The 14,979-nt window shown below is 44.4% G+C and overlaps 1 protein-coding gene and 1 long non-coding RNA gene across 3 annotated transcripts in view; both read left to right on the top strand.

Annotated features, from left to right (window-relative positions):
- The window catches only part of LOC310749485, a 465,633-nt gene that overhangs the window by 329,673 nt on the left and 120,981 nt on the right, over positions 1–14,979 (top strand). The window lies entirely within an intron of this gene.
- Positions 1–14,979, top strand: part of MARCHF4 (membrane associated ring-CH-type finger 4) — a 113,895-nt gene that overhangs the window by 81,853 nt on the left and 17,063 nt on the right. The window contains exon 2 of one of the 2 annotated variants that reach the window (XM_083585773.1): positions 8,754–8,909. In XM_083585773.1, the coding sequence (XP_083441899.1) occupies positions 8,754–8,909 (156 nt within the window). Of the gene's footprint in view, positions 1–8,753; positions 8,916–14,979 lie in introns of both variants that reach the window. The other variant, XM_083585772.1, reaches the window with a different exon arrangement.

Genomic DNA, 14,979 nt, shown 5'->3' with positions numbered 1-14,979 from the left:
TAGTGCATTAGTGTTCGGTTTATTGGGGACCATCCACATATTCCATTTTATTCTGTGACGCTTCCCCAATGCTATTGCATTATTGCCAGCTGGAGAGGTCTTCTTGCGCAATGAAAGTGGGACAAAACAATAAACTGGAAAAAAAGGTTTTAAGAAATTTGGCAGGATGTTACAGGGCATGAGGTGGTTGTTAGCATTTCACTCCTCCGTTGCTGAATGTGTGATTTTTACATCACATGTCAGTGTTTACTTTCTAGGCTTGGAAAGTGTGAGAACGGAAGTCAGTCTTATCTTTCTTCCGCTGTCCTGTACTTTTGTACTTTTCCTTTTCTCTCTCTCTCTCTTGGAGAAGAAGTGAGAGGACGCCATGATTGCTTTATCCTGTATACAGTGGTACCTCGGGTTACAGACGCTTCAGGTTACAGCTGCTTCAGGTTACAGACTCTGCTAACCCAGAAATAGTACCTCGAGTTAAGAACTTTGCTTCAGGATGGGAACAGAAATCGTGTGGTAGCGGCGCGGCGGCAGCTGGAGGCCCCATTAGCTAAAGTGGTACCTCAGGTTAAGAACAGTTTCAGGTTAAGAACGGACCTCCGGAACGAATTAAGTTCTTAATCCGAGGTACCACTGTATATTGCTTAATAAATAACTTAGAATGCACATACTCACGTTCCACTATTGTTTCTGCTATACTCTGCTGAGTGAGCGTGCACATGTCTTTTGATATGTGTCGCTGGTGCGCACCAGGACTGATTTGTGAACATCCTGAGCTGCACTTCATCAGGAAGACACCCAGAGAGGTCTGTCTCATTCCGGGGGCTACATGTGCCCCCAGGCATGTTCCAACAGTGATTGTATTTCAAAAGAACCTGGGAACACCCTGAAACATTTGCAGGCACAAATAAAATATGTGTCAGCAACATCTGGAAGGCCAAAATTCCCCACACCTGGTGTAAAGTCTTTGTTACAGTAAACATTGTTTTCTATATAACTCATAAATATAACAAAATATAGTTTCAAACAGAAGCTTGTCAGGAAATATTTTGATGGCTTTAGCACCTCACTAACAAAGCCTTACATTGCCACTGCCCAACAAAAAGGAGGAATGCAGGTCAGGTAACAATGTGATGTGGGAGCTATAGAATGGGGAAACCTTTAGCCCTTCAGATATTCCTGGACTCGAACTCCCATCAGCCCCTGCCAGCATGGCCCATGGGCAGGGAGTTGAAGTCCAACAACATCTGGGGCTTCCAAAAGTTTTCTACCACAAGATCCCCTCCTTCTTTGCTCAGGATGTTGATCCTGGTTTACTCTCAGAGCTAAACAACCAGATACCCAAGTTGTAGACTTGTAGACCTCAGGCGCTATGGCCAAATGTACTAACACATGACTTGTATTTTTGTGTCAGAATGGTTCCGCAAAAGGGTTGTGTGGCAAGTAGAGCAGCTTCTTCATATGACTCTGAGTACATTTTATTGCCTCCTCCTCTTGTTCACAAAGCCACGGTGTGAAATGCCGCATATCAACATCTCATGGATTAAATTCAGTCACCATTCTCTGACAGTCAGTGAAGGACTGGGCTATGATGCCTGGCTGTGTCACTCTACAGTGCCCTGATTGTGTCTTCCTGCAGTGAATCAGGGCTGTGTACACATCATACACGTAAAGCACATGACTCTCCCCAAGGACTGCAGTTTGCTACAGGTGCTGGGGGGGGGGGGGGAGGCAGTGGAAGACAGGAGTGCCTGGCATGCTCTGGTCCATGGGGTCATGAAGAGCCGGACACGACTAAACGACTGAACAACAACAGGTGCTGGGAACTGTACCTCTGTGAGAGGGAAACGATAGTTCTGAAGATTCTTTGGGTGAGGCTATGTGCTCTATGGTGTGTACCCCAGCCCTTGGGGTGTTAGGGGAGGGGTAGTACATGGGGAACATGTCATGCTCCTTCTGTTTGTCCACCTTTGGTCTCCACCCTGCATTCAGCTCTCACCTGTGGTTCCAAGAAGCTGTCAGTATGTGATAGTGGCCACACTCTAGGCACTGCTTTGATTGCCCAGTGGAACCAGGTAAGAGAAGCTGATGGGTCTCAAACCCCTGGTGAGTTAGGGACTTACCCTGGATATGAAGACAGGCTCTGGCAGATTGAGCAGACAAGACCAATAGTGGGTCCAGTGGTCAAGAAGGCGGTTTCTACACGTGCTGTAGAGGGAAGTAAAGGGCAGATGGGGCTCATCAACCTGGTAAACCAGCTAAGAGAAGGAAGACTCCAATCCTAAACCTCTCCTGCCTTTCAGGTTATCTTTGGGAGAAGAAAAGCCTAAAGAATAAACCCTGCACAAATCTGGAGTGGAGTCCCTAAGACAGTTGGATGGCACCTTGTATGCCTCCTTCCAGCAACTCCTGCAGCCAAGCTGGTGCCAAATGTATTGCTCTGCTTTCCTTTGGACCACATCAGCAAGGCCAAGAGGGGAGTCCTGTTGTCTGGGCAGCTGAGGACCTCCATGCACACTGCCCAGGTCATTTGACTTCACCTCTCTTAAGACAGACAGATGTCAGCCAACCAACACAGCCCTATCTTTGTCTTAAAGAGTGCTTTCTCCCTTAAGAATATTGGATTTTTGAGTTCAATTTCCCCGAGTTTCCTTTCCATTAATTTAAGTTCTCTCTCTCTTGGCAACTTCTCAGCAGGGTGGAAGCCTGTATCTGCTTCCTGGGGAGTAAACCCCTTTGAACTCAATGGGATGCACTTCTGAATAGACATGGGATAGGGTTGCACTCTAAATTTAGCCACAGGCTCATAAATTGGATTAATTAATGAATCCTTCTCACATCCGCAGATATAAAAGTCAAAATTTACAACTAAGGTTATCTAGTGTCTCACACAAGCCTTGAGTTTTTTGCTGCTAATTTCTGATTCTTGGCAATAGACATTCATTTGCAAATGTTAAGTCACACTTTTCACGAGTTTGCAAAAAACAAATGGCAAAAACCATATGAAACATTAACAGAAAAACTACCATCAACACAGTGCAGCCAGCCAAATGTCAGCACTTTTTAAGATCAATTGACTTGAACAAGATCTTAACTTGGAACTTAAAAGTTCATTGGACTGTGTTCATGACTTTAAAACAAACAAACAAACAAACAAACAAACAAACCCCTAAACCTATTCAGATAACATTATAAAAAGCAAAATTAAAAATCTCTTTGAAAATTAGAAAATTATTGATGGTCTTAATGCAGAGTTGTAATTCCTCCTGGAGTTTTATTTAGAGCAGTGTTTCCATCATGCTTTTATTGCATCACATGAGGGGTCAACATCTACTCTTCTGTCACCGATGGCAAAATTAGAGAGAAAGTTTGATTTTTTAAAATTTATTTTTTACTAAATCTATAGCTCACCCTTCCTCCTAAAGGAGCCCAGAGTGACAAACCACAAAAGATAAAATGCTAAAAAACATTTCAAAAGCAATTTGAATACGGATGCAGACTGGGAAAGATCTCAGCTTCAATGTCTTGTTAAAAGAGGAAGGTATTTACTAGGTGCCAACAAGACAACAGAGATTATGCTTGTCTAATATTCAAGGGAGGGAATTCAGAGAGTCAATGCCACATCACAAAATGCCCGATTTTTGCATGTGCTGAATGGACGTCCAGATATGATGGTATCTGCAGGAGGCCCTTACCTGCAATGCCCAATGATCAACTGGTTATATAAGGGGTGAGATGATCTTTCAGGTAACATGGTCCTCAGCTGCAAAGTTAACCAAGCAAATTCTCTGTGCTGAAAGATTCCAGCACTTGCAAATCCCAGCAGATACAAAAGGTGATTACTTCCTTCTAAAGATCCATTCTTTTTTCCTTTTAGTTTATTTTTATTAGTTCTCAAATTATTATAGAACCATGAAAACAGATGAACAATAATGAAAATTTCATAATATATCCAACTAAAGGCTTGGCATTTGAAACCTAAACATATTAAATGATAACACCCAATCTTAGATCATGACACCCGTATTTCTCTAGATGGCACGGGGAGAAATACCTATAAATCTGAAACTAAATTATATGATGCAAAATCTGTCTTCACCCCTCCCTGGAAGGATCACATTTCAGCAGCATAAACTGCCTTTTGGTTTCTCAATGCCACTTGGTGACAGGCACAAGCCGAAATCTCAGGAGCTTACTATTTATTTCATGGGACTTAAACCACATGAGGCCACCGGGAGGGAAAACTGATGTTTGCAAATGGCTTGCTTTTAGATCATGAAATATTTGCTGCTAAGTGAGAGATAGCCTGATGTCCTGGGTCTCCTGGCAGTCTCAACCATTCGCTCTCCACTGTGGGGCCACTTAAAGAAGTTTAACAGAAGGGCAGCTAGGGCTAAGTGTCTTCCGTGATGACAAATTACTAATACACGGTTACTGGCATTTACCAGCAGCAGAGTAACTATATGATTCTTGTTAAATCCCATATAATTATGTTTTTAATGCAGGAAATGCCTAGTGATTATTTTCCACTTTAACGTTTCCAATTCTTTATCAATTGAATGTGGAGTTACCTACACTAAAGACACCATTAGCGCCACTTTTTACATTTCATTCTTAGCTTATCACACACATTAGGGCTTTTTTTTCCCCAGCCAGAGCTCACGCAAACTCATTTCTGGCACCTCTCAGGTGGGCACCATTGGCATTCTAAGAGAACAAGGGTGAGTGCTGGCACCTCTTTTTCTAGAAAAAAAAGCACTGCACACTCACAAACCATTAAGAGTCATGCATCCACCATACCCTCTTGTCTGTCACCCAACACTCTTTGGGTATAAACTCCAAGTAAATTAAAAAAAAGCAACAACCCAGCAACACTGTATAAACTTTCCCCCTTTTCCCTTTGTGCTCACCTTTGATAAAATGGGTGTCCCACGTGACCGCACTGTGCCGGCGACAAAGTGGGAGTGGGCCCTAGCCCACAAAAGCTGCATGCGGCAGTAACATGTATTAGCTTTGAAGATACCATAAGACAGGTATGGGGGACCTTTTGCATCCTGGGGACTGCATTCCCTCAAGGACAGCCTTCCTGGGGCCACATGGAAGGAGCCAGAGGCAAAAGGTGGGTGGAACAAGGGATGTGACTCTTACCTATGTACAACAGTCTACGTTATGGCCATGCAAAAGTCAGAGGTTGCTACACATACACACATCTCTTCATCCTTTTTCCAAGCAAGCAAGAGCCTTGGTCACATTTCAATGGCATCTTCCAGCCAGGCAAAGGCATGTGAGGTGGTCTGGAGTGGGGCCGTGGAGGGGTGTGGCTTGGGGAGAGCTCTGAAGGACACAGAGAGCTGCATTTGACCCCTGGGCCCAAGGTTCAAGCTAGTGGGTGAGCTGCCATAGGACAAGGATGGAAGACCTGAGGCCCTCCAATTGTTGTTGGTCTCCAGCTCCCATCAGCCCCAGCCAGTATGGCCAATGGTGAGGGATGATGGCTCCAGCAACATCTGGAAGGCAGCAGGGTCGCGATCCTTGCCGTAGGAGCCCCCGAGGGCTGAGTCTCTGTAAAAATGGCTGATGATAGAGTTAAGCATTGCCTCTAGCTATTCGCGGTTGGAGCTAAGACCCCACTCAGTAGCTTGTTCTTGTGGTTGCTTTGATTTTCCTTTCCCTGTTCATCAATAAGCAGCCTCTTGTTTTGGGCCTGCAAAGTGAGTAACTTATACTAAATAAGAACGTGGCAGTCTTACTGAGAAGTTGGGAATAAAGCAGGGAAAGTGTTAGGAATTACTGAAGGCTGGGTGCGTGCAAGGTGGGAATTAGACCCAGGAACTCGATAATTCCTGCAAGGAGAGTTAATATTTCACTTGGGAGTCAGACACCCACATGTTCAGGAGTGGCTCTTTAAAATGATCAACTACTCAGCGCTTTAAAATGGGTGATGATCTCTTGGCTGTTTGTTGTATTTTATCAAGAGTTTTATTGTAAGCCACTTAAAAGCTTGCACTCAAGCAGAACATAAAATGTTGTTAAATACAAGAGAGACTTACAAGGCCTGCTGATTTTCCAAGTTATCACATTTTCACACCCCTTAACGGAATAGTGGAGAATACCCAAACAACCTAGTTGCCACTTGTGCACATATAATTCCATATACACTAATACATTGTTCTCCCCCGGACTAGATTTAGTATTTTTGTTGGAACACATGCTGCTACCAGTTGGTGTTATACACACAAATGACTATTATTGAATAGCTTGCCTAGTGGAGACTGCAGTTATTATGTAATACCCTAGCAAAATGGATTCATCACTGAGGAAGGAAGCTGACACAGGACAGTCCAAGCACCCTATTAATGCTGTCTGAAACCACCACGCACACACACACCCCACAAAATGATTTTTTATTACATTTTTCACCACTACCATTTTATCCTCACAATAACCCTGTAAGGTAGGTTAGGCTGAGAGAAAGTGACTGGCTCAAGGTCACCCAGTGAGCTGAGTGGGGATCTGGACCCTTGTCTCCCAAGATCCTAGTCCAACCATCTACAGGCTCTACGTTGTGGGATGACATCTATGCTGCCATACTTCGTGAATAACAACGTGGGTTTCTCTCTGATCTGACCAAGAGCTCCTGGTCTTACCTTTGTGGCATGAAAAGAATCTGTATTGCACAGAAGGTCATATCACATGAAGGTATCAGAAGAGGTAATCCCATTTTAAATTTCACTTCCTACCAATTCCACCCTTAGCCTAACCACCCGAAAGTATCAGCCAATGAGAAATTGATTTTGTTTTTTGGCAATACTGCTTCTTCAGCTGCTGTTTCCTCCTGGTTTCTGCCCTTTTCCTCCCAATCCAGTTTCATAATTAAACTCCATGGTGGGATAGGTACTACCCAACCTGTGCAGATGGTGGGTGTGGGTGGGCAGGAGTGGCAAGGCGGATATGGCTCTGCTATCTTTATTCCCAGGTTCTTTTGCAACACAAATTGCCACATATACTGTCGGATGTCAGAACCACTCGGCCCTGAGCTTCTGAGCTTGCATGACAAGGAATGGCAGGATTCACTATTTCTCATTATAAACCAGTTTGTAACTTGTAACAATGCAATGAATATTAATGGTGTTTTTTGCTGACGCTCTAACTTGAATGCCAAGCAGCTTTGGCTGGATTTCTGAGCAGGTGCTGCATTTGACTTAGAGTCAAGCAATCAGGTTGGAGTCTTGGGGGGAAGGACATTACGGAGAACATAGGGGAGAGACTTGCCACAACCCCAGAAAGCACAGCTGCCTGTATGAGCCCACCAGCCTGTTAAGATTATCTTTCAGGGCTCTGCTCCAGGCTTCATCTAATAAGAAACTTAGGCTGACTGTATGATGCAAAGCAGAGACTCCTTGGTGGTTGCCCCAGTCCTCTGGAACACCCTTTCTCCAGAGGTATTTTTCTCCCTCTCTCATAATGCTAGAACTGTGCTGAATGTTGGATGGTGCACAAAAGAAAGAAGAATTCCATTGTGGAATTCGCTCCTACAAGAAGGATGGACTGCTTTAAAAACTTTTTAGACAAATTCACAGTGGCATAGGCTATCAATGGGTACTAGCTATGATGGTTACACTCTACCTCCACATATCTGTTGATATGCAGTGGTCTTTGGGTAGCTGGAGGAAAATCATGCTGGGCTTCAATAGTAATAATTGTTTTATTATTTGTTGGTTTTGATAGAAGAGTCTAATGACTGAAAATTGGGTAAGGCAGTGTATAAGTGTTTAAAATAACTGGAGAAGCTGGAATTCAGTAGTGTAGAGCTATGCTACAATAAAATAGCCCTTGAGCAATCTAATAATAATAATAATAATAATAATAATAATAATAATAATAATAATAATATAATTTATTTATTATAACCCACCCATCTGGCTGGGTTTCCCCAGCCACTCTGGGCAGCTCCCAACAGAATATTAAAAACACAATAAAACATCAAACATTAAAAACTGCCCCCTGTCCCCCAAAAACAGTACTTCGGTCTTGTCAGGATTCAGCCTCAGTCTGTTAGTCACCATCCATCCTCCAACTGCCTTCAGGCACTCACACAGGACATTCACTGCCTTCACTGGTTCTGATTTCAAAGAGAGGTAGAGCTGAGTGTCATCTGCATACTGATGAACACCCAGCCCAAACCCCCTGATGATCTCTCCCAGCAGCTTCATATAGATATTAAAAAGCATGCGGGAGAGGACGGAACCCCGAGGCACCCCACAAGTGAGAGCCCAGGGGTCTGAACACTCATCCCTCAATACCACTTTTTGGACACGGCCCAGGAGAAAGGAGCGGAACCACCATATAACAGTGCCCCCAGCTCCTAGCCCCTTTAGACGGTCCAGAAGGATGTTATGGTCAATGGTATCAAAGGCCACTAAGAGATCCAGCAGAACTAGGAAACAGCTCTCACCTTTGTCCCTAGCCCGCCGGAGATCATAAACCAGCGCGACCAAGGTAGTTTCAGTCATGTGTGCGAAGAAATATTCGGCTCTCCACATGCCTAGTGCCAAGAGGTGGCCTCATCTCCATGTGGTTAGAGGGGGAAATCTGAGGTGGGACCATGTAGGAAGCAGTTGGCTGTTTTCTACCCTTGGGGTGTGGGAAGGAATGCATCTCCATGTTCACGCAGGTCTGCTTGTGCTCCACTGCCTTTGGACGGGGGCAGCAAAAACCAGCTTTTGATCCTATTTCTCTTTCTTTCTCTTTGTTCCCAGGGTGAGTTGCTTAGTCCGTGTCGGTGCGACGGGTCAGTGAAATGTACACATCAGCCTTGTCTGATCAAATGGATCAGTGAGAGGGGATGCTGGAGCTGCGAGCTGTGTTATTACAAGTATCACGTCATTGCCATAAGCACAAAGAACCCCCTGCAGGTAAAGGTACTAGAGATTATTTCAAAGTCCTTTCTTCCATTGTTTTGCCTTTTTTTAATGCTTTCCTCTCATCCATTGTGTGTGTGTGGGTGGGTGGCGTTTTTCATTGTATCATACCTTGCACAGTGAATGGCAGAATTGCTCTTTCCCATTTTATTTATTATTTTGAAAGCTCTGAAAAGATGTTTATGAACGTTTAATAATATAATCAGATTTTTAAACACACAACAACAACAACAACAACAACAACAACTCATCTTTTTATTTGTTCAGCCTTGGTCATCAAACCAAAAAATGTCTCCTATTACGTCCAGAAGATTCTCAGAATCAAGCTAAGATGAGGCTTCAGTAACATCCGCACAGCCCACAGGCAGAATTATAATGTCAGCTGCCTTTTCTCCAGCTCCAGGATCTATCTTCCTTTTTCATTTTCAGCTGGCACAGTTTGCACAGCCTTTTCTTAAATACTGCCAGAGGCTCGCTAGAGAGATGGCACTGGATGTATGTTTCACTTACTGTCACAATGCATTATGGGTTTCCTGGGCTTGCCATTCTTGTGCTATTCTTATTTTGATGTATAGCAACATTCGCTGCTTGAGCCAAGCAGGTGGCGTCCAGCCATCCGCTGGGTCAGAAGCTCTTTCGCCATCACAAGGGCACCTGTTGAATTCCACTCAATGTTCCTAAGAGGCCATCATCTCTCTAAGTCCCAAAACATGTCGGTTCGATATTAGAGCCCTTTAGCACTGCGGAGGCATCGCTCTTACACAATTAGCTGAAACAGGAATTAAAATGGAAACTGCACACAGGCATTTAAAAGAGTCTTTTTGTAAAGAAACCAGCCCTGGACCCATTGCACTTTAAAAATTACTGACCAGTCACAGGTACCCCCTCCTTGGGGAATCTTGGGGCAACTGCAAGCATTCTTGGATGATGCAGGTTATTTAGATCCATTCCAATCTGGGTTCAGGCTTGGTTACCTCACTGCAAGAAGTGAGGGGAACCAGGCAGAGGGCCTTCTTGGTAGTGGCACCCGCCCTGTGGAACGCCCTCCCATCAGATGTCAAGGAAATAAACAACTATCCAGCTTTTAGAAGACATCTGAAGGCAACCCTGTATAGGTGTCAGGGACTGGACTGGGGAGGAATGGTGGAGACCACACACCCCCTACAATTCCCAGAGAAGTGTGAGACAGTATGAGTGCACACTATGCACAATTCAGGGACACGTGGAAACAAAATGACTGGATTGTGGGCAAAGCAGCTTTTCTTCCCTGGGTGTAAGACTTCAAGCACTCTGATTTAAAATTAGTATGTGCTTTAATAGGAGGGGGAGGAGTATCTCGCTCCTATCATTAAAAAACCAGATCAGGTTGCTCCTGATTTGAATACAGCATAGCTACAAAAATAAAGACCAGATACAAATTAACCACAATGGCAGTCAGTACCCAACATTGTCAAATGAGCTGGCAGGGAAGAAAATGAAGATGAAATGGTTCCTTTTTATGAGTTCATTTCTTTACTGCGTTCTGAAAACAATATCAGTGCAGCCTATCGGTGCTACCGAATATTTGTTTTATGCTAGACTTTGACATTAAAAAACAAATAGAATATGCTATGTATTCTGGTCACGTCCACTTAGGGTAAAACAAGTGTGTGTGTGTGTGTGTGTGTGTGTGTGTGTGTGTGTGTTAGTATACTGCACCCACGTAGATATTCCAATACTGTTCATGAATCTGAGAGGCACAGTTTCGTTCATGTCACGACAAAGTGATGTGCCGCAGTTGGAGTGTTGGACTAAGGTGTGGGAGACGTGGGTTCAAATGCCCATGAAGCTCAGCAGGTGACCTTGGGCCAGTCACTTCCTCTCAGTTTAACCTCCTTCATGGGGTTGTTGAGAGGAGAAAATGGGGGAGAGGAAGAACCACGTATGCCACCTTGAGGTCCTTGGCGGAAAGGTGGGCTATAAATATTATAATAATATTCCAAGTATTTGAACAAATTACTAAAATCTTACCTGCAGCCTACATGGCTGGAGTTTTTTGCAGGCTTGGTATGTGTTTGATTTCACACCAATCTGCTGGCAGGTAGCTCACTGAAAACTATCATTCAAGTGGCAGAGGAGCTGTGTGTCTCTTACACTGGCCTATTCAATTTATAACAAACAGTCCTATTCAGGCATTCAGAAGAATGTGTGAGGGCTTAAACTGGTGAGGGAGAAGAGGCCTCTGTGCACCACTGCTGACTCTCTTCTGTTGACTACTCAGAAGGTCTGAAGGGGACTTCTAAATGCTTTGGGCTGAATGTCTTTACAAGCCTCCTCCTCCTCACCTTATCAGGGAGTGTCACATGTCAGAAGGAGTGCATTTGGCCCAAAAGACAAGCTCCCTTCAGACCTTCTGGGAAAGACAAGGGTGGTGGTGCTGCTGGAGTGGGTGTGCCCAGAGCGCATGGGGACACTGAGGGCTGGCCTGGCCTGCGTGCCTGAAATATCCTCGGAGTCGAGAGTGGATTTCATGCTCTTAATTCAGCTCATAGTGGTCAGGAGGAATGGAAGTTCCCCCAGAATGTCTGCTTTATATACATTATTTACACAATGGGCCCCACGTGATTGGCTAATTCCAGGATTCTCCTGTAGGCCAATCAGGTTGCGGATTTACTTCCACCTGGAGCTGCATTGGGTGGCTCCTGTGGACCAATCAGACTGCTGCATTCTGGATCCTATTGTTCTAGGACCAATCAGACTGCTGCATTCTGAATCCTATTGTTCTAGGACCAATCAGACTGCTACATTTTGGATCCTATTCAACTCAGTACATAACAGTGCCCCCTGCTTCCTCCGCTCCCCAGTTTAAGCCACACTGTTTCTTTTGAGCAGGGGTAGTAGCCATGTGATGCAGAGAACCTGCGGTTTGACTGGGAAAATTAGAACCTCCCCCCCCCCAATTACACAATCAAATGTAGTCGGAAACACCGGGCAGAAGAGCACAATTAATTATTGTTTTATGCCACCCTCCAAAGAATTCAGGGCAGTGTATGTTGGGACAGTCTTCCATTGCATCCTCACAGCATCCCTGTGAGGTAGGTTTAGGCTGAGAAAGTGGAGACTGGCCCAATATCACCTAGTAGGATTTGTGGCTGAGCAGGGGATTTGAGTGTGCCTTCCCAGTTGAAGTCCAGCTCTCTGAGCCGCTCTGTGCTACGTTATGCTCTCCTGAAAGGGATGCATCTTTGAGAGCATGTTATACCAAGGAAAGGAGCTGCTTCTCATTGTTTCCTGGGAACATGTCATGGCACTGATTTTGATCTATAACTCCATTACTGGCTTGAGCCGAATATACCTCAGAGGGTACCCCACAGCTAAGTCCCAACACAATCTCTGAGATCAAAGAAGAGCGGCCTCTTTTTCTTTTCTATTAATAGTTTTTATTGTGCTTTTTAATCAGCTTTACAACAACATATGCAGGTGCCACGCCGCAAGTCCAATTTTGTAGAACGATCCAAATCCCCCTTCACTTTCTGCCCCCTGACCCCTCCAGTTCCCTTTGTGGCTCAGTATCCGGAGTGCTCCAGAACCAATCAGCATAATAAACAGTTCTAACTATTAGCTTTAAAGAAAAAGGGAGGAAGGGAAGGATAAAGAATAGCAGAAACAGAGAAAGGAAGAAAGCAGTAAAATAAAGGGTTTCTTCTTGATTTCCCATATCCCACTATGAGAAATGGTCTCACTTGGCTATAATCATGTGAGGCAGGAGACCCTCCTTGATGTTATGCAGCTACGCATGGGGAGGGGAGTATGCCTGCCACAGGGCAAGCTGCCAAAAGCATGTAGGCATGAGTGGCCTGTGTCACACTGCAGAATAAGGTCCTGTGTTTTGAAGGGCTGCCAGAGGACAGTTCTCTGTTTCTTAGTCCTTTGTTTGAGGGCTGCCTGGTCCAACCCTGCTTCCACTGCAACAGTGCTGGGCAGTTCAAAAGAGCCCTTGTAGATTCCTTGTTGGGTTTTGCTTTTTTTAAATCTGCATTTACAAATCTGCAAATGCTATCTAGGAATGTAGCGTTCCTGAGATCCAGTGTGGGGAAACAGTAGCCAGCATACACCATACATAGCTTGAGCCAGTATCAGTGCAGACTGCGCAGCCTGTAAAACAGAGAATACACAGAATGGCCTTGCTGCTTTTTAATTAAAAAACAACAACCCAGCCACCAATCAAGCATCCTCCCCAAATAAAACCACTTGTACGGGTCCAAAAGTGATTTCCAGGAACCCTGACATATCCTCGGAAAGCTTCATTCCCAGGCAATCTTAGACATTCATGTAACTGGCCAGAAAATCATTCTTGGAAGGTTCCTTGCGTCAGTGAAGTGGCCACTTAGCTTGAATTTACACCCATTAAATGTGCCTGGGGGTGGGGATTTCATGGGAAAAGGTAACATTTTTCTCTGATGGCCCTAATCAGAGCATAACCTTAATAAACAAGCTAGCAGTCCATCTGTGTGACACAATGGACATTTCACCAAAGGACAGAAGGTCACGCTAGGCCCAAAATATCGCACAAATAGTCTTATAGAGGAGCTATATAGAAGATGCCCCTTGGTTAAAGGAATACTGAAAGCAGGCTCCTTTAATCTAATTTCTAATGCATTTGTGGGGCAAAAAAGTTCTCTAGATGAATCCCCGAATGCTAAGCATGGGATCTCAGAGGCTGCTTCATTAGGTGGACTTCTTTTTGACAGGAGCTGCTTTGCATTACTCCGTATCACAAAACTGGAACTTGAATATATAGAAGGATTAAGGCAGTGATAGGGAACCTGTTGCCCTCCAGATGCTGCTGGATTGTAGCTCCCATCAGCCCCAGCCAGCATGGCCCATGATCAGGCATGATGGGAGTTGTAGTCTAGCAACACCTGGAAGTTCAAAGGTTCCTCATTACTGAATTAAGATCTACCCCCTACCAATTCCTACCTTCACACATTTTTGCCTGTAGGTGGTGGTGCTTTGTATTGGCGCTGCCCTCTTTGCTTTCATTTTTCTTTTCACATATGAGTTTTGTTGATTCTCCCTTCTGTGCTTTTCCTGGATGGCTGCTGCGTCAGCTCGCTCACTTCTCTTCATGGCACTGCTTGCCAGGCTGTTCTGATGAGGCAATGATACAGTTAGCCTATTTTAGCCTTGCGAGTGTGTCAGCAATCTAGCCTTAGGTTTGCAAGGCCCTCTGTGATCTCAGGATGTCAGATGCAGGCATATCACAGTGCATCTGAGGGCAATTAGCTGAGCTGTTCTGATGTCATTATCTCAGCTGCTCTGATGTCACAGAAGGCTTTGCAAACGTGACTCCTCATGGGCCATGGAGAAAACTTTTATTCTGAGCGCCAAAATATAGGAGCAGCATTAGGTTAAGTTAAACAGCACTGGCATGTATTTGCTGCAAGGGCTTTCAAACCATTCCTTGACAAAGCCAGAAACATACATGACACTTTCTGCTTATAAGGGATGTGCTTGACTAGCAGTTCAAGGGGTCTGCATCATTCTTGTTGCATTCATTGATAAGACAATGCTTCCAAGGGGGGGGGGAGGCAGTTCAGCATAATCCTACAGTTCTATTCAAAAGTGCCATTGAGTTCAATGGGGCTTTCTCTCAGGTACATGGTACATATAAAATCACAGCCTTTCACAAACAGTTGCATTCCTTTCCACACCCAAAGAGCTGTTGTTGTGATCATAGAGCAACCAGATAATGCTGCTCAGAGCAGGACAAAGGACAGCAGCCATGAAGTGTGTAGAGAATGTAAGATGCTGTACTATAAAACTGGTAAGAACAAACATGGATGTTTTTGCTGTTAAACAGAACCCTTTATTGAAATTTCACACCATCTAGAAGAGAAGCACAGGGCAAAATGCACACATCCTCAGATACTTCAAAATCTATCTAGCCAGAAGATGAGATGTTTAAAAATAATTTGTAAAGCCTATTTTCACAGATGGATGTCATAACAGAGTGGGTAAATGGAAGGTTACTTGAACCAATCTCACACACTATTTTGCCAGCCAAACATGTAATGTTGGCTGG

Source organism: Podarcis filfolensis (assembly GCF_964270895.1).
Source record: "Podarcis filfolensis genome assembly, chromosome: 1".
Taxonomy (NCBI): domain Eukaryota; kingdom Metazoa; phylum Chordata; class Lepidosauria; order Squamata; family Lacertidae; genus Podarcis; species Podarcis filfolensis.
The sequence above is the reverse complement of the archived record's forward strand: the minus strand, read 5'-3'. Positions and strand labels throughout refer to the sequence as shown.